This window comes from Myotis brandtii, unplaced genomic scaffold (genome assembly GCF_000412655.1).
Source record: "Myotis brandtii unplaced genomic scaffold, ASM41265v1 scaffold1043, whole genome shotgun sequence".
In the NCBI taxonomy this organism is placed as follows: Eukaryota; Metazoa; Chordata; class Mammalia; order Chiroptera; family Vespertilionidae; genus Myotis; species Myotis brandtii.
This window is the reverse complement of record NW_005353510.1, coordinates 843,968-869,843: the sequence shown is the minus strand read 5'-3', so window position 1 is coordinate 869,843 and position 25,876 is coordinate 843,968. Positions and strand designations below refer to the sequence as shown.

The 25,876-nt window shown below is 40.2% G+C and overlaps 1 protein-coding gene across 1 annotated transcript in view; it reads right to left on the bottom strand.

The window, feature by feature from the left end:
- Window positions 1-148: 148 nt before the first annotated feature.
- MAML2 (mastermind-like transcriptional coactivator 2) overlaps window positions 149-25,876 on the bottom strand; it is a 383,522-nt gene continuing 357,794 nt past the window's right edge. Inside the window, exons 4-6 of the mRNA XM_014538662.1 lie at window positions 13,843-14,046; window positions 8,551-8,662; window positions 149-3,946 (exon numbers count right to left, since the gene is read on the bottom strand). Of these exons, the coding sequence (XP_014394148.1) occupies window positions 2,931-3,946; window positions 8,551-8,662; window positions 13,843-14,046 (1,332 nt within the window). The 3' untranslated portion in view covers window positions 149-2,930. The remainder of the gene's footprint in view (window positions 3,947-8,550; window positions 8,663-13,842; window positions 14,047-25,876) is intronic.

The following is a 25,876-nucleotide window of genomic DNA, read 5'->3' as shown; positions in this document are numbered from 1 at the left end:
ATTAGACAAGTCAGCATTTCACTGGTGTTAGAAACTTCCCAGAGAATAAATTTGTCCATCACTATTAATAGTTCTTTGAACTTTCTGTGATGTAGCAGCAACATTGTCGGTGACTGAAATTCTGATTTCATACAAGAAAACCACTTCCGAATTTTTAAAAACTATTTTTTAACACATAAGATTACACGCAATACAAAATGCTGTTTTACAAGTTGAAATCTTTACAGTTATGGGTACAGTTACAGTAATGCAAGTAATATTAGTGCATTCACATAGAGCAGAGTTATTTATCTTTATTGGGCTAACACAAAGCCGAGAATGAATTATTTGCTTGAATTGCTTTCTAGTCTTTGAATTAAAAAAGAAAAACTACTTCTACCTCCTTTATACTATTGTCAGAATGAGAAACATTGCCAACAATTACGTACTCTGGTATTTCTATAAATGAGAGATCGTATTCCAATAGTTTTTAAGTTGTAAGTCGTCAAGTTTTGGCTACGTATGTCTATCGAATTGTCATTATCTCAGCTTTCAGGAAAAATTATGTCATCTTTGGTAATAGGCTGCCAACAAACAGAAACTGTAGACTACACCATTTTTTTCCAAAGAATCCTGTATTTTAATGAATAGCTGAATAAATAGACATTAATTATAAAATTCACATTACGATAGAAGAAAATCCAAACATTCTGATTGCTTTATCTCTTAAATTTGATAGCTACTACAAAACATACTATTTATGTTAGGGTAAAAATAAGCTGAGTCACGGGAGTGTGATGGGGAAGTGCTGGCAGATATATACAGTAACATGGAGGAGCCATAAAATAAAAGTGTTTCTATGTACATAACTTTTCCTTACATTTTTGCATGGAGAAACTCTGTTCTACAAAATGGGAAAACACACAGTAGACCACATGCAACAAGGACCAATACAATGTGCACAGCAGAATAATCAAACAAGACACAAGAACTATGGGAATTTTGGAGCAAAAAAGGAAAAAAAAAAAAAAAAAGGAAAGGATTGAAATCTGGAATGCTTTTTTCTTATTGAGGTTTCAGAATATAACTTTGTCTAATAAGCCTCCTGATAGTTTTTAAAAGTTCCCACTTGACCGCCTATGGATTAAGTGTGGAGCTAAAAATAAACCATCATATTATACAAAACTTTGTATATTAGCATACAAAAGGTAACAATTTACTTTTTGTATAAAATATAACCTTTTGATAGTATATTTATTTCACATACGTATAAATATAACCCAAAGAATATGTTTTAAGCATTTCTACCAAAATATTCTTTACAAAAGTTTACAAAACAAGTAATTCATTTATATTTACAGCCTAGCACAGAAAAGACTCTGGGCCAGTGATGTTGGTGTGTGTAAAAGAGGGTGCTTCCAGACATTTGAAAGAATGGGAGAGGGTTTTGCAGAACTTTCAAAATGTATTCTTTTTAAGAACAGATATGTAAAGATTTAGTTGTTAAATGACTTCAGATAAATTGCATTTGATAATTGAGTATGTGAGTATATAACTAAAAAAGCAGAAGCTAACCTGTGTTCCTCTGTAATGAGGAAAATGATAGCGGTATTTTGCAGCCCTCTCAAATCAGCACACATCTTCCCCATTTTACAGCTGATCTGCATGTGGGCACTGAGGTGATGTGACTCAACAGAAACTCTTTCTTTGAGACAGTGCCGAGCCCTGAGGGAGCAAACCAGTCCATCTAGCTGGGGGCAATGATTCTTCCCTTCAGGGACAGAGGAATGAGTAGACTGCTACTAGGAGATCACACTCCATTTAGCTGTTTACCCACACAACACGTCCAAATAAGGTTTGCTTATTTTCTCTCTCAATTATGCTTCCCTTCAAAACCCTATGAAATAGACTTGTACCGAACCATACTCACCACCCCTGGTCTGATCTTTTGCTTCTTATCTTCAACCAAAACATGATACCTAGTAATCTCAGTTGTGACCCCAAAACTTCCTTTCCTTACAAATCAGTCTCCGGTCATCAAAGTAACCAGGGAGGATCAGACTCAATTTCACTCAGCTTGGGAACTAACCAGCAGGGATCATTATAATAAGTAACACCCCATGTTATCTCTGGCCAAATAAATCTCCTTTACAGCAATGCCCAATGGGTGCTTTCTTTTTAAAATAGTGAAAACTGATGTAGACATGTGCACTAATATTTCAGTATGATTCGGACAGGTGATTGTATCTAAGACTTGGACACGGATTCAGAAATTGGCTGTGGAAGCCCAAATAGAGTTGGACAGCTCTGTATTCAGGCTTCAATGTTTCCTCACTAGCCACAGCATCTTACTGAAGCACAGGATATGTGGGGAAGATATTTCACAATTCCCTGAATGTTCTCTAGGTCCTCCAGCTTTTCTTTACTCAGGACAGTGCTTGGTTACTGCAAAAAAAAACCCTATAACATTTCAATCTAGGAAATTTTAGAAAAACTAAATGAAAAGGTAAAGTGGAAAGATCAAACCACACTTGTATCTATTAGAGCAAATTAAGGAATTTGTTGCTTGTTGCTTGGAACTAATACCTCCGCCGCATGACATGGGGTTTAAACAAGCTAAAAGTTGTATTACTTTTCTTTCAGGGAGAAAAGGAGCTTGGGCAACCTATGTTACACCGCTAATTACACATCAACATCACAGTTCTGTTTGGATCAATTGGATACTATGTCCTGGAGTTTAGACAGGGAAAAGTGATCCCAACGTTTTACTTGCAGGTTTGAGATTTAAAACAAGCATTTGGACCAAAATGTTCACTGCTTTCTGCTTTCCATTTCTAAGCCACGGTATCTTGATGTAGCCAAACGAAGAGTCAACAGTTGGCCTTTCCAGGGTCCTTGTAAAATACTGCTTTTTAGTGCTTGGAGTTGGTGAATTGTCTCCCTTTTCTCCTTTAGGAGTTGTTCCCCAAGATTTCGTCAAGATTTATGTCTTTCATCCAGTCATCATTACCAGGCTCTGTCTTCAGTAAAGAGTCAATGAAATCAGCATCACTGTTGAGGGCAGGGCCCATGTTATCAGTCTGTTGGCTGAGAAAGTCAAAAGCTAAGTCACTGCCATGGTCAGTTCCTTGAAAAGCCCTGGAACTTTGGTTGGGTGAGGGAAAGTTGCCAGGTGTCAGAGACGGTGGCTGGCTTATGCCTGTCCTTGGCTGACTCAACCCTGTTCCTGACTGATTCAAATTAGGCAAAACCTGTGTGCCCAGCTGATTGGGTCTGAGATTCAGACTTCTGAGTGGACCCATGGTCTGTCCATTCAATGTCTGGCCCATTTGGTTCATAGGTCTCATTTGCACCGTTGGTGTTATCTGATTAGGAGGAGCCACTGCCCTCTGGGAAAATTGTTGGCTACCTACCGCCTGTTGCAAGGTCTGGTTTGGAGTATAGGCTGCAGGTGTACCTGTGGGGAAGCGGGCTCCTGCGGACTTCAGGGCTTCCTGCTGTTTGGTTGTCGCTTCTTGGGAGGCCCAGTTTGGTGCTGTTGTGTTGGATGTGATCATTACGTTCGATGTTCTCTGGGCTGGCATGCTTGCCATAGTATGGGTCAAGTTTGGTCTCAGTTGTTGTGAATTGCCAACAGGTCCCGTGGCAAAAGTGGCCACATTATTATTACTGGTTGGCCCTAAGGTAGGTGGCCGTGGCATGAGAGGGTTGTTTTGATTTGCTATCAATTGGTTTGGGTTTCTCTGCTGGGTCAATTGATTCATTCCTGACGTGACACTGTATGTGCCAGGTTGATTGCAAGGCAGATTCCCGTACATCCCCATGTTCTGAACCGCTGTGGATAACGATGGCATTCTTGTTCCATGGGAAGTAGACATGAGGCTGGAATTTGGAGTTAAAATGGTGTGTGTTGAAACTGGGTTTGTCAAAGTCTGGTTAGAGTTTAAACTCACTGTCGATGAGCCACCTAAGGAAAAGAAGATAATTATATTAATTCATAGCAGTAGGTTATCTCCTCTTTTTTAGAACTTTGCAATAACTTATCAAGGCCAAACCTATCACCTTGAAAATTATGTCCAATTCTTCAACTGTATTATCCCTACTCAAGAAGTCGCCACGAGTGGCTCCTGTGTGTGGCCAGAGGCTAAATTCCTATCTCTTTAAACATCTGGAATTCAATGCAATCAGTATTCCTGTGGTTATTTCCATACGGAAAGCCTTCTGCTCCAGGAGGTACAGTTACTATTGCACTGTTATCCATACACCATGAGCTCCCTTTGCTCATGCCATTTCCCTCTCATCTGATGTCCTTCTTGCCTCACTGAGCCCTCTCTGTTCTTCAAGGCTCAGGCCAAGGTTCTTCATTAAACTTCCCCTGATATTCCAGCCTCCTCTCTCCAGCAGCATTTGCTTTTTAAAGTTTTAACTTAGCACTTAGCCTTTGTATTGGGAAATCCATGGAGCCTCAAAGGACCTGTCAGCTACATTGATGCCTGTCAATAAGTGATTGGATGTGGGACCAGCCAATGATGGGCTGCTGAACGGAGAGGCTCCACACATAAGATAGCGATTAATCAACACATTGGAATCTTCCTGGCTTGGGGAGATTCAAGTCATCATTGGAAGACATCTTGAGAGGCAAAAGTGAGATGTCAGAAGGATTTTTTTAAAGTGTGTGCTGGATGATAAGTTCCACAAGGGAAAGAATTTTTAGCTGTTTTGTTCACTGTCATATTCTCCAAGTCTAGTGGATGGTGCAAAGTAGGTAGTCAATTGATATCTTTTGAATGAATGAATGAGTGAATGAGAGATTGAAGCAAAGATGTAACTTGGAGAGAGATACTCTTTTAAAGTACCCTCCCTCCAGAGAATCAGAGATATTGAGAAACAGAGAACTGGACACACATATGACTATCAGAATGGCATGAGGAGAGCACGGCTGCCATTGTAACCCTAGGACAGTGATGGCGAACCTATGACACGCGAACTCATCTTTTTGGTTGATTTTTCTTTGTTAAATGGCATTTAAATATATAAAATAAATATCAAAAATATAAATCTTTGTTTTACTATGGTTGCAAATATCAAAAAATTTCTATATGTGACACGGCACCAGAGTTAAGTTAGGGTTTTTCAAAATGCTGACAGGCCGAGCTCAAAAGGTTCGCCATCACTAAGCTAGGATATCCCCTATTGCTTGAGCATGGCTAGCATGGTATTGCTAGACCGATGGCCTTGCTATTTGTTTTAAAATATGCCTCCAACTAGATGATACACCCCTCGAAGGCAGGACCAGTGTCCTGTATCTCCAGGCTTAGCACGGGGCCCTGCCCTGTGTAGGGCAGCAAATGTTTGATGAAGAGGGACCAGAGTCCAGTAGGAGATACTTGAACAGTACCTCAGAGTCCACAGACTGCTAAAGAGATTAAACAACGTCATCTTGGCAACTGAAGGTTTCATGAGAAGGGACTTTACACTATGAAAATGCAATGGAAACAAATGTAGAGGTCTTAAAAATCATTCCCTCTGTGTGCGCTCTATTTTAACCATATGCCCTGAGAAAGTTTATGAGAGCAGTATTTTTAAACAACCAGACAGAGAGAGTTTCCATAAAGACCACAAAATATTATTTGCAATTAATATTTAGAAGCACCTAATATGTGGTAGAAATCATTACAGGTGCTTTCCATGCATCATTTCTCATGTTAACACCTGGGCAAAGTGATTATTATTATATTGACATTAAGATAAAAATGATGAAAGAGTTGGTGCTGTGCTTGTTGATTACTTCATTCTCAGAAGACTCGGAAGTACAATGCTCTAGAGCAGTGATTCTTACCCACTTGGGGGTCAGCAGTTGGATGCTGAGGGAAATGCCCATATGCACTGTGGAAGAGACTTCTAAGTGCCTACCACATTTCCAACTGCCCTGTCTTCCTTAGAAACAGAGCCTTGACTTTCTAGTAATATTCTCAGCTGAAAAACCACATTTACCAAATTTTCTTATGGGGTGGGGGTCCATATGAATAAATTCTGGTTAAAGGTAGCAGTTATTAGGTGAGAGTCTAAGAAAGCTATTTTTTAAGAAAAATATTTTTATTGATTTGAGAGAGCGGGAGGGGAGAGAGGGAGAGAGAGGGAGAGAGAGAGAGAGAGAGAGAGAGAGAGACATTGATCAGCTGCCTCCTGCACACCCCCTACTGGGGATTAAGCCCACAACCTGGGCATGTGTCCTGACCAGGAATTGAACCAGTGGCCTCTTGGCATATGGGGCAATGTTCAACCAACTGAGTCACAACTGGCTGGGTTAAGAAATCTACGTTTAAAAGGGAATCTCATTCATGTTCACTGTAGCATTATTTACAATCGCCAAGATATGGAAGCAACCTAAGTGTCCATCGATGGACGAATGTGTAAAGAAAATGTGGTGTATATATACGGGGTTGGGCAAAAGTAGGTTTACAGTTGTTCATGTGGAAAATAATACAAAATTAATACATGAAAAAACCCTGTGTTTTGCATACCCACAACTGTAGACCCATTTTTGCTCCACCTTATACATATACAATGGAATACTACTTAGCCATAAATAAAGATGAAATATTGCCATTTGTAATAATATGTATAGATCTACATGAAATAAGTCAGATGGAAATGGACAAAAGCCATATTTCATGCATATGTAGAATATAAAACAAAAAGTAGCATACATACTGACAAAACAAAAACAAACTCATAGATATAGACAACAGAATGGTGGTTACCAGAGGGGAAGAGATTTGGGAGGGATGAGAAAATGGGGCAAAGGGGGTCAAATACATGGCAATGGAAGGAAACTAGACTTTTGGTGGTGAGCACACAGTAAAGTATACAGATATCAAATACCGTTGTATACCTAAAATGTATATAATGTTATTTATCAATGTTACCTCAATAAATTAAAAAAAATTTTTTAAAGGGAACCTGACATATTTGGGAGGCCATGTTACTTTTCCCTTCTTCTATGTTTTTATCTGGAATATGGATATGAAGGCTGGAGGTGTGGTGGACACACCAACCCTTGGAATAGAAGCTCCATGCTAAAGAAGGTGGAGAAGAAAAACAAGGAAGCCTGGGTCCCTGATAACATAGTAGAGCCACCAAATGAGCCTTAGACTCTATCCCTAGGGATTCGTTTATGTGAATGGGAAAAGAAAAGCCCAAACATCCACCTTGAATTTTGTATAATATTTATTTTCCATAAAACCACTGATAGGCCATGGATGGTATCAGAAGCCATGCTCCAAATAAACCCCATCCTGTCTTTTTAAAAAAATTATCTTTATTGTTGAAAATATTGCAGATGCCCCCCTTTCATCCCCACCACCACCTTCACCACACTACCATCTTGTCTTTCAACCTTCTTGAGGACAGAATCAACTAGAGAATCCTACTTTCGCCGAGGCAAAGTAATCTAGAGAGTAAAATACATATATCCCTTTCGCAATTTTAGTGGAGAGAGGCAATCTGGTGCATTTGAAAAAGTTGACATAAATTAGAACAACATATTTATAACAGGACCAGAAAATGTTAACACACAGGAGTAGTCACAGCTCCTTTGTCTCTAGACAACCTTCTTTATGGCTTCCTGAACAGATGAAAGTAACAGGTAAAGCAGAGAGAATTTGAGAAACTCCAAGACAAACTTAATTGACATAAGGAAGTGCAGCGAATTCTGGGCAGCAGGGATTTGAATAGATGGTGAATAGGAGAAGGCAGGACCAGCACAGGCTAGGTTTTGGAGTTCAGACAGTAAGAGCAGAGAGATTTTAGGGGTAGTGCCTATCACCTATGTTATATTGAGAGATTTATGAAGTTTTGTATTTGAAATGCAATCACCTTCGGTATTTTTAAGAGATTTTATAAAAACATAACTTGCTTTTTAAAAAAAATATTTTTATTGATTTCAGAGAGAGGGAGAGGGTGAGAGAGAGATAGAAACATCAATGATGAGAGAGTCATGGATTGGTTGCCTCCTGCACATCTACTACTGGGGATCGAGCCTGCAACCCGGACATGTACCCTGACCAGGAATCAACCATGACCTCCTGGTTCATGGGTTGACACTCAACCACTGAGCCACACTGGCTGGGCTAAATTTGCTTTTTAATTATTTTCTTGGTGGCAGGACTATCTATGTTAGGGACATGAGCCCAAAGGTGGAGAGAAAAAGATTGGGCTTTAAGCAAATTACAAATGTGACTCAGAAAGAAATGTCTACTTACCTTACAGTAAGTTGGGAGGAGAATGGTTGAACCTAGCAGTTAGAAAATATTTAAGTTTTTTGAACTCTCAGAGGTAGTCTAAGAGCAGTGAAATATGTGAATACAGGACAAGATTAAGAAAGAAATGATGAGAAAACTACAAATATTCAAGTTTGGTCTTGCTCTGAAAGTTATATGGGTGGTAATGAAGTAGTCTAAGAAAGATGTTACAATTAAATATAAGATGGGGAAAGGAGGAAATAGTAAAAACTGAACATTTTTCTTCTTCTCACAGTTACAATTTCTATTAATTTTTGAGAACACTTACCAGAATACTGAGCAGTTGGTTGCATGTTACCCATATTTCTTCTTTGGTCTTTGTAATCTGGGGGTGGCCTTGTCAAATGTCTGTTTATCTGATCTTGTGAAGAAATTTTCTCCTTGAAAACACAAACGAAAACATATTGAATTGCATTGTTACTTCGTCATTTGTAAAAATTTATAGACTGTTATTCAAAAAAGAATATGAGAACAATCTTCAGTCATAGCTATGAGTCATGGACTTTATTTATTAGTCTCAATTCAGAGACAAATCCTTTTCCATTTCAATAAACTTGTTGTATGGAAGTGCAACTTCTACTTTCCTTAACATTTGACATGTGTTTTAGGTGTAGTAACTACTCTTATTTTCTTTATTTTGCAATTAGATTTTGATGAGGACTAAATTTGTATGATTTTTGAGATGATAGTTCTAGTTTTATGTTGTAGCACACTTGGTATGCTTTGGCACCTATACAGGGTGGGGCAAAAGTGGGTTTATAGTTGGTTGTATGGGCAATAATACAATAATTAATAAGTAATAATACAAGAATAGCTTTGTGTTTCACCTACTCACAACTGTAAGCCTACTTTTGCCCCACCCTGTATATAGGTCTGGCCCCACGGAGTATAGAAGGCATAGGAGTAGGGTTTCTAGATAAAATACAGGACATTGGGGATATTCTGTACTTTTATTTGCTAAAACTGGCAACTCTAGACAGGAGGAGATAACCTATCAGGTACTGGTAGAGGCGCTATATGCATATTACTTCCTTTTCCCCCTCATAAACAACCCTGGAAGGTAGGTCTGATTATTCCCACTTCACAGTTGAGAAACAGAGGCTTCCTGAGGCTAGTGACTTACCCAAGATCACAAAGTGTAGAAGAGAAACCAAATCCTGAGTCAAAAACTCAGTCTCTTTCCTGCCATCCCAGACAAGGGCTCTCTTTCTCTGTCCCCCATTCTCTAGGCACAGAAATCTCCCAGGCTCCCTCTTTTCTTCCTCTGGAGTCACCCACCTTTAGATCTTTAGAGTAGGTTTCTTTGGGAGCTAAGAGAGGAAATACGGAACACTCTACTTATAATGCCAATGTGGTATATTATTGTTTCAATGAGGGAGACTGCACAGGGGCCCATGGGTGTTTTAGTAGGAGCATGTTAGAAAGAGCCTGTCACAGGACTTGGGCTTTGGTTGAGTGATTTTGAGAGTGTTTAAGGAAGTGAGGATTTGTTCTGGATTGTCAGCTATCAGGAAGTGAGGTTGATTCTATGATTGAGTAATGAAGTAGCTGTCACTCATTTAGCCAAAGAGGGGGATTTTGGTATTTCGTGGGTTGCACAGTTACCTTGTTTATATCTGTTTTTAGACAAAATTATGAAGTGGCCTTATTTTGTCTCATTTTATCATGGTCTCAGAGTAACCCTGTCTGAGGTCAGTATTTTGTAACATTGCTTATGTCCAACAGAGAACAGAGCAGCCTGACTGTCTTATCAGATCGGGACATGGGGGGCTACTTTTTTGCGTTCTCAGTATGGATCAGGAAATTTTTAAACTTGCTTCATTGCACCCCAAAGCAACCTCCATTTTCAAAGATAAAGATAATTGGCCTAGGTAGACAGAGAACAATATAATTATAGAAAAGTCAATAAATAGAAAAGAAGACCATGTAACAGATAGATGGGTAAATTACATGAAAGCCAAATCCGTACTGCCTAACTTAGAAGCCACTTAAACCATGGATATCCCAGTTTCCTATCAAATTCCAGGCTTTCTAAGTAGAAAAAATCTACTATACAGGAAAAAACACACACAAAACGACAGCCTTAAAACAACAAACCAAATTCAAATTCTTGTTTCGAAGAAAAAAGAAAACTTGAAAGGCTCACAGGGTTTGGGGGGCATCAAGTAATTCATATAAAACACAATTTTGATGAGCTAAGTGTAAATGAATCAGAAACACATGGATTACATTTCTTTTAAATATGGGTTCACAAATTAAGGGAAAAAGTGGTTGGTGAAACTTTGGGTTTACCCAAACCTTAAATGTTTAAAAAACAGCTTTGAGATGTTCTATGAACCCAAATGTGGCAAAGTCCAGCCGTCCCTGTTGTAAACTATTGTGCAAGCTGACAGTTTTGAATTTTATGCCAAGCATGGGGCTTTCTGAAACCTTCTCTTTTTCAAAAGCATCTGTTATTTTTCTTTTTTATGCAATTAGGTGTTTCTGCTGTTTATGTTGAAGAAAATCAGATTCATGTGGAGAGAGAGAAAGGAAAGAGAGAGAGAGAGAGGAAAATTAGGCTTTTCATTCCTCATTAAAGACTAGATTTCAAATTTGGACTTATTTATATATATTCAATTTAATTATTGAGTTTTTTATTTTAGTTTCCTGAGGGCTAAATTAAGCTACCCAAAGCGTTAACATATACATCTCTGGAAACTTGAGCTTCTTAAACTACTTGTTCACAAACGAGGTAGATGTAACGGCCTTGCATATGGACTATCACAGAAAGGCCTATTTGTCGCTGTGTGCTGCAGAGTAGCCAAGACCAACCTTCAGCACTGAGTGGGGACTGCTTCATTCTCAAGGGAGCAACATTCCCATTCCATGCAAGTGTAAGCTCGCAGGCATCCCTGAGACCACTTCTGTGTAACATGGAATTGAACTTATCAACTAATGCCTCAGGATTATCCAATATCTTGGACCGAAAAACCTAATATAGAGAGAATCTGTCCTGCTTCCGTTTTGCCATCTCAAAATGTAAAATGTGAATAATTCTAGGACCTCCCACATACTCCTATTGTAAGGATTAATCCTTTAATTCTGAAAAAGCTCAGCCTGGTGCCTGGCACATAGTAGGTGCAGGAAACGTGTTGGTAATTACGATGTCCACTGTAATAAGTACCCATCGCCTCTCCGCCTTGTGCTTCATTGGTGGGAGAGTAATAGAGAGTAAGGATAACGCTTTCATGAGAAAATGTCTCAATTTAGGCGCCGATCTGGCCTTGCCAACTGACTGCAAATGACTACAAAGCATATGCTAATGTAAAGTGGTATCAAAGACTGTTTCTTCCTGGATATGCTAACAAGTACAGGCACCCTCAATGGCATCCAAACAAGAGAAATGTGAATGGTTTATAAAAATCACAAAAACAGCAGCCACATTCATCTCTCGCAGCTCATGCCACTGCCCTTTGCACCTGTCCCAGTGGTGACTCAACGGGGGCTCGATGAGAGTTAGGCCGGTGCCAGGATAGGACCCTCATGGAATGTTTCCTTGCCTTTTAATCAGAGCTGAAAACCCAGAAATTCAACCTCTGCATGTTATAATTCAACAAATTAGTAGCATTGATGGGAATGACAGTGGAACCAGGAAGTCAATCTTAGATTGTGCATTTTCCTCCCTCTCTACCTTTGTTCCTAAGCTATTTAAGTTATAAGGTAAAAAACAAAACTAAAACAACCCAAACAAGTGGGAGCAAGTGATTGGAGAACTGGGGTTTTCAAAACTATGATTTATAGGAGAAATAAGCTGCATCACTTTAGGTTGGTGGTTCCCCTAAACCTTATACCTTAGGGCAATACTCAAGGTCACCTGAAAATTTATTTCTCACTATTTCTTATTCAAATTCAAATAAATTTATTTCTATTTCTTCTCATATGCTTTGGACTTTAAACTTATTCCATCTGTTATTCCTGAAAAAACAGAAATAATTATTACATTATTATGCATACTTTCCATTATGTATTAAATATTTCATGATAAAATCTCAGACCAACTAACAAATACACACATAGGCTGTGCCTTTTGGTCTCTGGCATACCCTCTGCCTGGGACCCATTAGAATCCTACAGTCCTTCAAAATCAAATTTTACCTTTTCTGGGAGACTATTCCCAATCTCTCCAGCTGGATTTCATATTTTCCTCCATCATATTTTTCCTTACTATGTGTATACCTTTATTATAATGCAAATCTGAATCTAGTACTTCCTTGTTTAAAATCCTTAACATCCTCTCCATTGCTTTTCAGACAATGTAGGTTCTGATTTCTTAAGCTCTACCCTCTGGCTTTTCTCTGTCCTTGTGCACGGTCTATGCCTCAGTTAACTGAGAGGTAGTATATTGTCTCTGAGTCTTTGAATTTGCTGGCTCTTCTGGCTGTAAACCCTTGCTCCTCACCTCCACCTCCCACTTCACCTTCAGATCTTCAGTAGACACTACTTCCTCTCTGGAACCATTTCTAGTAGTTCCACATCACAGCATTTAATCACATGCCTTACAGTTGCCTATTTATTTAGCATCCCCAGTGGGCTCCAAGCTCCCTAGGGACAAAGGCATTGATGGGAATGACAGTGGAACCAGGAAGTCAATTTCAGTCTTGTTTATGGCTGAATTCCCATTGTAAAGAACTAAATATGTACTGAATGGAATGTAGAACTTATCACACCTTGCTTGGGTTTTTGACTCTTATTACAAAGTTCTTGAATATAAAAATTTGTGTTGTTGTTGTTTTTCCCCCCTCTTTTCTGTGTTCCTTGGCTCTATCAACCTGGAGATGGTTAACCCTGTCCCTTTCTTCTTTCATTTGGCCAAAAAGTTTGAAGGGAGAGAATGAAACTTGGAGATAGGCCTTGGTCCTAGGAGGCAGGAAGGGTTTGGATCCGCTGTTGGGTGTATGTGAATGTCTGAGAATACAGAAGGAATGAACAGATAAACACCGAACAGGGTTAACGTTTGGGTAATGTGTGGGAAATAATGGCCCTGCCTCTCTTTAAGGCTACTTCCATATGATAAAAGTGGGAAATACACTTTCCATTTTCTTAAAAAAACATCCCCCATTTTGAGATGCTATATTTTGAAAGCCAAATCTTAAGTTATGAAACTCCACGTTGGCTTTTAAAACTGCTTTTACAATTTTCTTATCTCTAAAATCAGTTTGGATTTGAGCTGGGTAGAGTTCTGTTCACTATTTCTGCCCTCGGGGCTGCGGAACAAGACTGGTTTCTTTTGCCTGACTCAAGTGCCCATGGTGGTGGTTCTAAACATTCCTGGGCTGGGCAGGGCTAGTTAGCTGAGGTGCCCTGCATTCCAACTGTCCAGCAGCTGGTAAATCAAGTTTTTTTTTGTTTCCCCAAGCACTTCACATGTATAGAATTAACGTCTCTTAGAGACAGGACACCCTTTTTGCTGTCCCATAAGCAGGCACAGAGGAAAGGGCAGCAAATAGAAATGGAAAGTAATGGACTCCCTCTGTTGGGCCAGCAGGCACGCGCAGTAGACGTTAGGAGAAAGTTTTACCGCATCCACCAGCATCTGCTGCTGCAGGAGAAGCTGCTGTTTCTGCTCCAGGATCTGCCTCTGTAGAGTCTGTTTCTTTCCCATCAATTGCTGATTCAACAGTGATTGCTGGGAGTTCATGTAACCGCTTCCAGTGTTTGGATTTGAGCAGGGGTTGGGACTTGGACTGGGGCCTGTGCTCTGGCCTACCACAGAGTGTTGATCCTAAAGAAGAGAAAGGAGGGAGAAAGCTACTGTGAGTTGAAAGAAGCAAAACGTATCACAAAGATCATAAGCTGAGATTCCGAACATTTTTCATCTTGTTAAGATCAAACATGGTGAACGGGTTGGAGATCAGAGAATTGCTTTCTAAGTGTAGAAGAAATAATTGCCTATCACGGCAGCCGAAGCAGCTGGGTCAGTGACATGAGGGCCCTGGAGAAGCTCCCCTAGGACTCTGGTGGGGGAACCTCCACATTCCAGAAGGTGTTTATGGAACCTCAAAGAAAACGACCATAAAAACATATGGCAAACCTCGCAATTGCTCAGGAACAAACACATCATAAAGTAACAAGTTCTCCCTTTTCCCTAAGGTTAGCACATATCAATGCTGATCCTGCAAAGAAAATTAGGTTTCGATTCACATGTTTAAAATTTGAATAAGCATTTTGAACAGAAGGGGCCTTGCTGGCGATGAAAAGGCAGGAAGGCCTGTGACTTCTGTTTTACAAACACTCCCAAACTTGAAAAGGACTTCATTTTTCAGTCTTGTTAATTTCGTTCCCTGGTCAGTAAGTCAGAAATCTCAGTGCATAAGTAATATAAGAGCACCCCAACTGGCTGGCAATGAAAAAGTACTGACTGAAAACTCACATCGTATATGAAATAATACTGGGTACTAGTGAATCGCCATTCTAACTTATGGTCTCTACCAATCTTTAGGCATTGACAGGTCAGGACCCTGCAGTGGAGAAAGCCAAACCCAGCCAAATACTTTCATTAACTTCCGATGATGTGTTTAGAATTGAGCTGTATACTGTTGGGGTTACAGGAAAACTAGAAAGCATTGTCCTCACCTTGGAGACTTTATCATCTAACTAGAGGCCTGGTGCACGAGATTCATGCACTCAGGGTGGGGGGGTCCCTCAGCCTGGCCTGCACCCTCTCACAGTCTGGGAGCCCTTGGGAGATGTCCGACTGATGGCTTAGCCCCACGGGGAGCAGGCCTAAACTGTCAGTTGGACATCCTTAGCGCTGCCTGGGACGCCGGCTTCTGGCTGAGTGGCACTCCCCCTGTGGGAGCGCACTGACCACCAGGGGGCAGCTCCTGTGTTGAGCATCTGCCCCCTGGTGGTCAGTGCACGTCATAGCAGCCGTTCGTTCCACCCGTTCTGTTCGGTTGATTTGCATATTACCATTTTATTACATAGGATTAAGAAAGAACTGACAGACTTACATGTAGAAATACAAGCAAATATAGGATCAAGTTTTAGATTGTATGATACAAGTGCGAAGTCAAAGATGCCCTGGCTTTGCTCCAGAAATTCTGAGGCTGTAGATCGGGTACCTGCTCAGATGATTCTAATGTCCATTGGCCCAGGGAATGCTCTTTGAGAAACACTGGCTATGTGGGAGCAATGAAATACAACTCTCATCCCCCAACTGGACTGTGTGAAGGCACAAGAGCTTAAAAAGATAAAGCAACTCTCAGGATGCCTGGCAAGCAGTAGTTGTCTAGTAAGTAGTCTCTTCCCTTTTATCTCTTTCCCTTTCTTTCCTTATCTGCTGAGTTTTAAAAAAAGCCTGGGATGTAGGAAGCAAGGCCTTGCTTTAGGAATCCCTGGGGCTACAGAGCTCACCAACTGCCCTCAAAAGCAAAAGGATACACAGTAATCTTAAAGGTGACCATGCACCGAGTCTTATTGCAGGCCAGTCACCATGCCCAACACTTTACTTGATCTCTCTCATTTACTCCCCCCAACAAAACAACGAGCAAGAAGTAGTATCATCCCAGCTTTGCAGCCCAGAAACCTCAGCTCAGAGAGATCACGCAGCTGTACGTCCTGGAGGAGGATTTGAAGCTGGGTCTGTCTGAGTCCAGAACTCCAGTTCTCAATCACTATACTCTGTGTTTTTGTTTTTTTAAAATATATTTTATTGATTTTTTACAGAGAGGAAGGGAGAGGGATAGCGAGTTAGAAACATCGATGAGAGAGAAACATTGATCAGCCACCTCCTGCACACCCCCTACTGGGGATGTGCCCGCAACCAAGGTACATGCCCTTGACCGGAATCGAACCTGGGACCCTTGAGTCTGCAGGCCGACGCTCTATCCACTGAGCCAAACCGGCCAGGGCTACTCTGTTGTTTTGCAGTTGAGATGAGAAGTGTCGAGGAGAAAGATGTTCATACTTTAAATCTGTGCCAACCCATCTGTGCACGAAGCAAATGTTTGTTGAGCCCTTTCCTCAGGGGTGAGCCCCTTAATCAGGCACATGGAAGGGAGTATATTGGGGAGAAGGACAGGGGTGTGGGGATGGGGAGGGGGATTGGTCTTCCTCACGAGTTAATTTAAAATAATCAAAGCCATCTCTGAGCAGCTTAAAGGAACCATCCTCTCACATATCTGAACCCAATGTCCAGTCAGTTCTCTCAACTTCACATCCATCATGGCTTTTGGGAAAGATTTCATCCCACATGTCCGTCAAGCCCCTAAAAGTGTGGGCTGGGAGACAAGCACGTGAGTGTCATTAACAGAATGGTAGTCGATCAAGGATCTGTGAGTTGAGTGCTCTTGGAGGGCAAATGGAGAAGAAAACATATGAAGACTGCATGTTGAATCTTAGGTCCACCCACACCAATGAGGGGAAAGCAGAGCTGTGACAGGGAGAAAGAGATGAGGTCAGAAAAGCATAAAGACAGCCAGTCATGTTGGAGAAATCAGGGTGAGAATGCATTGGAGGCAGTGGCTGGCCCTCCACTCTTCACTTTAACCTGAATAGAAAGCGTCTGCTCTTTTCTATGATATAATTTGGAGTTTAGCGCAAGACTATGTGAAAAGAAGATTTTGTGTTTTCAAAATACGGTTGACAAACATACGTAGAAAATTTAAATTCACTTTTTCTTTCAGCCTTCTTTGCCTGGCCATGCCGTAGACAAAACCATGAGCTTTAGCGACAGGCCTGCCGTGATTCACATCCCAGTTCTGGCTCTTATTAGCTGTGTGATCTGGGAGAAGTTAATTCATGTTCAAAAGCCTCCATTTCCTTATCTGTCAAATGGGAACAACAGTCTCTGAGAATTAGAGGACATAATGCAATGCCCAAAATATTCAGCAGTAGTAAGCACTGAATAAACAATAGCTATTCATAATTGTTAAAGTTATTTCAACATAAAGGAGTAAGAGTCTGTTTGTTTGTTGTGAAGCAAGGGATATAGATAGGCCTTGCAGATTGCAGAAAGGTGTTTTGTGTCAACTCTCTCAGAAATGTTATGGTTTCAGTTATGTTGTAGATCGTGAGCTATCTGTGGAATTACCCCCATCCCCCTGGAAATGTCAGAAGATGAGTTGAATGTCATTCTCTGATGGACTGTCTTTTGGAGTGTGCTTCTTTCATTTGGGTTACGGGCTCAGCTCAGCGCCCTGCTACTTTGTTCCTCACTGTGCTTGTGTGTGTGTGTGTTTTGTTATTGTTGTTAATCCTCACCCAAGAATATTTTTCCACTGATTTTTAGAGAGGGGGAGAGACAGAGAGAAAGGAGCTTCGATGTGAGAGTCACATCCATTGGTTGCCTCCCACACAGCCCCAATCAGGGCCTGGAATAGAGCCGCAACCCAGGTGCGTGCCCATGACCAGAATCGAACCCAGGACCCTTCAGTCCATGGGCTAATGCTCTATACACTGAGCCAAACCAGCTAGGGCCTGTTTTTTTATTTTATTTCTTTCTTAACATTTAATTATATTATAGAGTACCCAATATACATTTACTAAGTATTGTACCTTAATGTCATTTATAAAATGAGGTAATTCTATTCATGACATAAAATTAGACCAAATGAAATTCAGAACTGATCCAGGAACTTAGTAGGTGCTTGATAAATTTTAGCAATTAATATTTTTCTTATTACTTATTGTTGTATTATTTCACATATGACAGATGGTTTAGGAACAATGATTTCTCTGAAGGAGCTTCTGCTGTAAGAAGGGTACTTGGATTGCAGGTGTGTGGTTCCCATCATGCTTTAAACACAGGCTGGCCCTTGCGTTCTCCAGTTGGCCACACTCTCCACTATTCCCTGTTTTATTTCATCCACCCATTTTACTCATTTCTATTACTTGCGTGACCCATGTAGGCATTTGAAGTTATGATCTCTGGCTTATAGTTTACCTGGGAATCTAAGAAACACACTTCACTTCCCCACATGTGCACTCACTCAAAGTCATTACAGTAAAAAGCAATGCATAACAATTTCCATTAGGTGATATGATACCTACTAGGGCCTTAAAATTAAAATCCAGACCTCTTTTTTTTTAACAGTTTTTTTTAAAAATATATATTTTATTGATTTTTTACAGAGAGGAAGGGAGAGGGATAGAGAGTTAGAAACATTGATGAGAGAGAAACATTGATCAGCTGCCTCCTGCAGGCCCCCCACTGGGGGTGTGCCCGCAACCCAGGTACATGCCCCTGACCGGAATTGAACCCGGGACCCTTGAGTCCGCAGGCTGATGCTCTATCCACTGAGCCAAACCAGTTCTGGCAAAATCCAGACCTCTTAATGCCTAGTCTAGTTACCCATGATGAATTTGATAAATTTTACTGAATATCTACTATGTGCTAGGCAATTTTCTATTTTTTTTAAAGATTAAAAAGTAGGTAGAAAGGGGAAAAATGAAGAGAAAGAAAAGAGTGCTTAATGTGGGCAATATTGGTAAACATCATCAAAATAATTTCCAGTGGAATCTGTAAAACCACACTCCTAAGGTTTATAGGAGATCTGCATGCCAAGAAAACACAAGCACATCTCTTTCTCTCTCTAATCAAACAGATGGACTGTGCTAAATCTAGTTTCATTCCTTCCCAATACCAAAAGATAGAAACATAAGAGATAAGCTCTCTTACGGAATTTTGTGGAACATTTTTAAACCTTGTAGCTTCTAGCCCTGGGGCCTTCCCATGGACTCTACCATACACATTCTTACATTCTTTTAATTCATGATTGAAATAATATTTGGCTGATGCTTCATTTTTTTGCTCTTATGTTAGCTATGAAATACAAAACACCTCCTTATACAGGCTTGCTGTCATTGCCAAGATGTTGTGCAAACTTTAGTACATAAAATATTTTGAAAGAAAAATATGCTCCCATGTGTTGGCTTTGGTTTCCATATTCAGTCCCACTCTTTGCTTTACACTCAACCTATGTAGAACTTAACAGAATTCATCTGTTTCCTATAACACTCATTTTCTCCTCAACAGCATGGGAAGGCCATGGTAAAAATGGCACATTCTCAGCCCATACATGAAAGTGTGTGTGTGTGTGTGTGTGTGTGTGTGATTGTGAATGAATAGGTATTTCATTGATGGAGTGTTTTATATGATAGAAAACCAAGTTTTCTAGAGAAATCTGAGTTAAAGATTGATTTGGCAGCAAATAATAGCCACACACTGGTTCAAATCATGAACTTGAAAGATCTTTCATTTTGCCTTTTTTTCTGCTTCTACCAATAAAATTATAGTATTTGATGCTAATCTATAAAGTGGGCTTCTGATCCTATCTTCTTGGGATTTAATATAAATTTACATTTAATATTCTCTTATAGTTCTCCACACTTATGTCAGTGTGTGTATGTGTATGTATTTAAAATTCTAAAATTATTTTAGAGTATTAGTTAAGCCACCGAGTTAGAGTAGTATGCCAAGTGCTTAAATATGGTTAAAGCTTCTTGACCCTTGTTTTAATCCAGCATAGGGCTGCTAGGACAGTGAAAGCATAGCTGTATTTTTTTAAAATAAAGTTCTGCCAATAATCAAGCTGTGTCTTTAGAATTATCTTCACTCTACTCTTATTCATTCATTCAACACATATTTGCTGAGCATCTATTATGCAGCATGCATTCTTCTAGGCCTTGGGGCTCAAAGTCCATGCATCCTACTGAAAAACATCACAGTTTGTCTATACTTTAAAAGTTTTCCAACTGGGCTATTGATGGAATATTTATCGTCTAAAATGGTCCAACGATGCTAGGAGACCATTTGGTAAATCAGCTACACGATGACCAAACCTTTTAGCTGGAAGCAATCAAAGCATGTTCATCAGTAAATGGCAGTGTATAAGGTCAATTTACATTTGTAGGAAGCTGGATGTATGTTTTAACGTATGGTAAACAAATGTTTTCCCAGATTTGTTACTTTGGTGACTTAATATCTTGTCCTATGGATCACCATGCGAAGCACCAACACAAGATTGCAAACTATGTCTATAAAACCTGACAGAAAATTGAGGGAACAATTGAACTCTTTTAAATGGGTACCTCTTTTCCCTAAGAGGACAAATAACCTGACCTTCCTGTTATTGCCTATATTTCTCTTAAAGCCGGTTTGAAGTTCTTTTGGAAAAAAGGTCCAAATTTAAAAATTAGAAATAAACCCCTCTATTCCAGTCCTCACAGCTAATTCACCAATATTCTCTTTTGTAAAATTTTGGGAATAAATATTTAAAGAAACAATATGTACAAAGAAAACCTTATGTCTCAATAAACAAACACCAGAGCATAGACCTGGCCCCTGGGGGTCTTACTTTGAAAAAAATGTCTCTGTAAATTATGGTCATTATATGAGAGATATTTTTAAATAATGTTAAGTAATAAAAATGTTGGGATTACCTCTTCTTTTCATTTTAATGGAATGCAAAGGTTCAGTCAAGCAGGACTGATGCCAACAAAAGGTAGAATGGGTCCAATTAGATATGTCTTAAAGCAGCAAACAAAAATGTCCTGGTGCCCGGCCGGTGTTGCTCAGTCATTGAGTGTTGACCTATGAACCAGGAGGTCATGGTTTGATTCCTGGTCAGGGCACATACCAGGTTGTGGGCTCAATCCCAGTGGGAGGCGTGCAGGAGGCAGACAATCAATGATTCTGTCTCATCATTGATGTTTCTATCTCTCTCTCCCTCTTCCTTCCTCTCTGAAATCAATAAAAATATATTTTAAAAAATGTCCCTGTTTCATTGAAGTATGTTGAAATATTAAGACTCATTGAATTCACTCAGTTTTACTGCTAAAGCAGTTATATGGGCTTATTAGGACAGTAAGTTTCACAAAGCAAGCAAAGTTATCAGGCAGGTGTTGTTCTCTTAATATTAAAAAGAAACAACCTCTAAAAATATTTGTCTTGTTCTAGGCATCTGAGTAAAATGGTTCTCTATTTCTCTCAACTTGTTTTAGAAGGGGGATATATAATGATTTCCCCGCCTTCTCCCCCTCCCCCCACCCAACAAAAATGAAGTAACTTGGGATCCATGAGAGTATTTTGGCATGGGATAACTGCCCTTTCTTTTTCTTGGCTTCCAGAGCCAGGCATCTGCAATTTGCAAAAAAATTCAAGATAAAGTACCCAGCTGGGCAAGTTTGTACAGTAGATCTCACAAACTGGTTTGCTATTCAATTAATCTTTTTTCCCCCTTCTCTCATTCCCTCCTTTCTCAGTGAACTCACTGCTCAAGGCTATTCATCTTCTCAACTGTCTGCTGATGAAGCCATTGATTTATCTCTGTGCCTGAGAAACAAGTTGCCTTGACTGCTTCAGACTCCCCACCAGCTGGCAGGCCCACTGAAGTCAGTTATTTGGGGCCTGGGCAGTGAGGTGGCTGTGGGTGGCTACAGTAATGGAACAGTGCTAGTTTGACACCACCACCACCACCAACAACGACAAAACAATCAGGAAATCATCCAGGATACAAGTTTTAAACAGAAGGACTGAGGGAGGAAACACTGCTTATCTCCAGGTCGCCAGTCTTTGCTTTCAAGGGTCAGTTAACTCTGATATGACCGGTCAAATCCAGCTCGCCACCTTTTTGGTAAATAACATTTTATTGGAACATAGCTATACACATTCATTTATGTATCATCTGTGGCTACACTACAACAACAGGATTGACAAGCTGTGACAGAAACCTTATGGCCCACAAAGCCTACAATATTTACTGTCTGGCCCTTAGTGGAAACATTTTGCTGACTCTTGGTCTCTTTGGCTGCACTGCTTTAGGAATGCTACTTTACATTGAATTGATAAAATGCCTTAGAGAAAGAACCCAGCAAACCTTGGAAGGAACTGGCAAGTTGGGGATTAGAAACACCTATCAGGAGATCTGTGTACAATAACCTTCCGCTCCAGCCACTATTACACATAGCAAGAACTGCAAAGCAACTTACACATCTTCCATCCAACTTCATTTTACCGATGAAGACGCTGCCCAGAAAGGTTAAAAGGTTGATTCTCACAAGGTTACAAACTTAACTAAAAGATGAAGAACACATATCCAAATCCAGGAAAACATATTAAGGAGAAATGAATGTAATAAAATCTATTTGCTTAAGAGAATTGTAGTTTGCCTGCTGGAACTGGCTTGCTGGGGGTGACGGGTGGGAGGCTGGGAGAGGGGAGATGTTTAAAGGTGGTGTGCAAACACAGGAACATGTATTTGGACTAGTACTTTTCTTTGTCCTTTGCAATTACAAACAGGAGCTGCCTTTTCCTCCTATTTTAACAGGGCCTTCTTCTTTGCTTGCTTAGAGCCTTCTGCTCCACCCTGCAGGGAAACCCCAATCATATGTTTATTATCTGGTTCAAATGATTAGAATGGGTTTTGTAGTCACTGCAGAGTTCATCCTTTGGATGTTACCTAATTTTCAAATCCCCAGGACACTGCATCTATTCTTAGCCTCTGGGGCGGACACTTATTATGGGTTGGCACAGAAGAGCAGTTCCATGGGCGAGGAAGCAGCATTTAGGTGGGAGAGTGGCCAGGAACAAAATGTCAGTGGGTCAGGGTGGAGTGGGAAGAATTTGGTAACTCTGGGAGAAGGAATGAGAAATCTTTCTTAAAAGAGAAGCTTTTCAGCATTAGAAAGGCCCTTTGTGGCAGACCTGAAATTTCTGCTCTGTAAGTTAGCTTTTAGCTTTCCGTCCCCAGAGCAATGGTTTCAAACTGTTCTTCGGATAACAGCGACGTTTGAGGATTTCACAAAGCTAGGGATTCTGCTTCTCCTCCCTTCTCCTCAAGTACATATACAACTGACAATACTGTCTACAATTTCAGGGACTTTACAAATTTTCTAAACATCTATAGACCATCCATCCATAGACCTTAGGTTGAGAACTGTACCCCCTTCCCTCAAAGGTTAGTGTTTATGAAAGTAATAAGAGGTAGTCCCTACACTGTGCTCCCAGCTTAAGATCATCCATAGCTCCTCTTTGCACTTAGGATCAAGTCCTAACTCTCAAGGCCCTCCATTATCTGGCTTCTGCATGTTTCTCTAGCCTCATCTCTCAGTGCATTCTTTCTTCACTCTGTGCTATAGTAGCATTAAACTACATGTAATTCTCCAGACTCTCAGAGCTCTTTCTCCCTTCCATATTTTTGCATATGTTTATATCCTCTCTGCCTGGGATATTCTTCCCCCATCCCTTGCTACCAAGTGAACATCCATTCTTTCTAGGCTCAGCTCAGACGTCATTTTTTTTCAGGAAGTCTTCTCTGACCTCCCAAGGATCTTCGATGCCCCTTTTCTGTGCTTCCATCACACCTGGTACTGGCCCATTGGGTAGCATGTGTTACTCTACATCACAAAAGTCTCTTTGCTTATATCCGTCTCTCATTATTAAGTGCTTAGAAGGCTGGGATGTTTATCATGATATTCCCAGGGTATAGCAGACTCCCCATAAATGTTTCTTGTATAAATTAATATATAAATCAATACATTAATCCATACAGAAGCAGTGTGAAGCAGGAAATGGGACAGAACTTCCTGCTATAAAGCACATGGGGTGAAAATGCTAGCTCTTTGCAAAGGTACCTGGAAAGCCACTAGAGGAGAGCAAGGCAAAGGTGGAACAACATTGTTAAATCCAGTGTTGCTTGTATGGGTGTGCCACCTGAGAAGGGTCTATGGCAGTGGTTCTCAACCTTCCTAATGCCGCGACCCTTTAATACAGTTCCTCATGTTGTGGTGACCCCCAATTTCATTGTTACAAATTGAACATAATTAAAGCATAGTGATTAATCACAAAAACAATATGTAATTATATATGTGTTTTCCGATGGTCTTAGGCGACCCCTGTGAAAGGGTCGTTCGACCCCCAAAGGGTCGCGACCCACAGGTTGAGAACCACTGGTCTATGGCATAAAGGATGTTTTAGGAAGGAAAGAGTTAGTGATAAGTAATGATGAAGATATGATGATGATGATGATGATGATATTCATGATGCCTGCATGTCTCAGAAGGCAGGAAGAAGGCACACAAAATGAGTATACTTTCTACTAGGAGGATGCCTACCTGCTGGTTTAGGCCCGCTCACCAGGGGATCAGGCCTAAGCTGGCAGTCAGACATCCCTCTGGTAGCCTGGCAGCCCTCGGGGGATGTCCACCTGCGGAGGAGGCGGGAGAGGCTCCCTCCACCTTCACTGTGCTCACAGCCATCAGCCCGGCTTGTGGCTGAGCGGAGCTCCCCCTGTGGGAGCGCACTGACCACCAGGGGGCAGCTCCTGCGTTGAGTATCTTCCCCCTGGTGGTCAGTGCGCATCATAGCGACCGGTCGTTCCGCCTTTAGGGTCAATTTGCATATTACCCTTTTATTATATAGGATCAGCAATAAACCAACAAGCAGAAATTATCCTGAGATGTGCTCAGTTACTTGAACTAGCAATGGGTAAGCATTACCACCACACAACTAAAACAAGATTAGGAAATTGTGCTTAAGGGTGATTTTATTCTTTGTTGAGTTTATTCTATAAATTGTGTTGATATTCATCCCTTCTCTCTTTAGTATAATGTGTAATTATATTAGGATTATACCTCCTCTTTACAAAAACAGTCAGCTCAAAAGAACAGATACTAGGAACCAGTTTTATACCACAAACTTGTCTATTCCTCTAGAAATGTTTGAAAGATATTATGGTTGTAGATGGAATAAATTATTAACATTTTCTGTTCTCATTAAAAGTAATGGCTACCCAACAAGCAAGTAGTAATAGAGAATGAAGAAGGTACAAATAAAACCATGGTTCAAAAAGGAAGGAAATCTCTTATGAAGAATTGGTTCTTCAATAAAAATGATGTCCAAATATTATACATGAAATAAATCTGGAATTTAAAAAAATTGATTCCCCAAAGTGGCTTCTAATACCTAGGGAAGAATAAGATTTTTTTCTTTGGAAATAAAAAAATCAATATGGAATTTCACTTTAATGAAAAATGTATAGACTACTTTTAGCTTATGTCTAAGATAGAGAAGGGAAAAATCTAAGAAAATGCTCACATACCTCATAAGAAAATACTATATTGATAAAAAATGTTTATATAGCTTTTGTAGTCAGAATGCCTGTTTTTTAAAAAATATATATTTATTTATTTCAGAGAGGAATGGAGAGGGAGAGAGAATAGAAACATCAATGGTTATCAGCAGATGAATGGATTAGAAAACTGTGGTATATCTACACAATGGAATACTATGCTGCTGTAAAAAAGAAGGGATTCTTACCATTTGCAACAGCATGGATGGAACTGGAGAGCATTATGCTAAGTGAAATAAGCCAATTAGTGAAAGATAAATACCACATGATCTCACTCATTTGAGGAATATAAAGAACATTATAAACTGTTGAACAAAAATAGAAAGAGGCAAAAAAGCATCGAACAGACTGTCAAACTACAGTGGGAAGGTAGGGGAGGGTTGGGGGTGTGTGTAATAGATCAACCAAGGACTTGTATGCATGCATATAAGCGTAACCAATGGACGCAAGACACTGGAGGGGGTGGTGAGGGCATGTGCC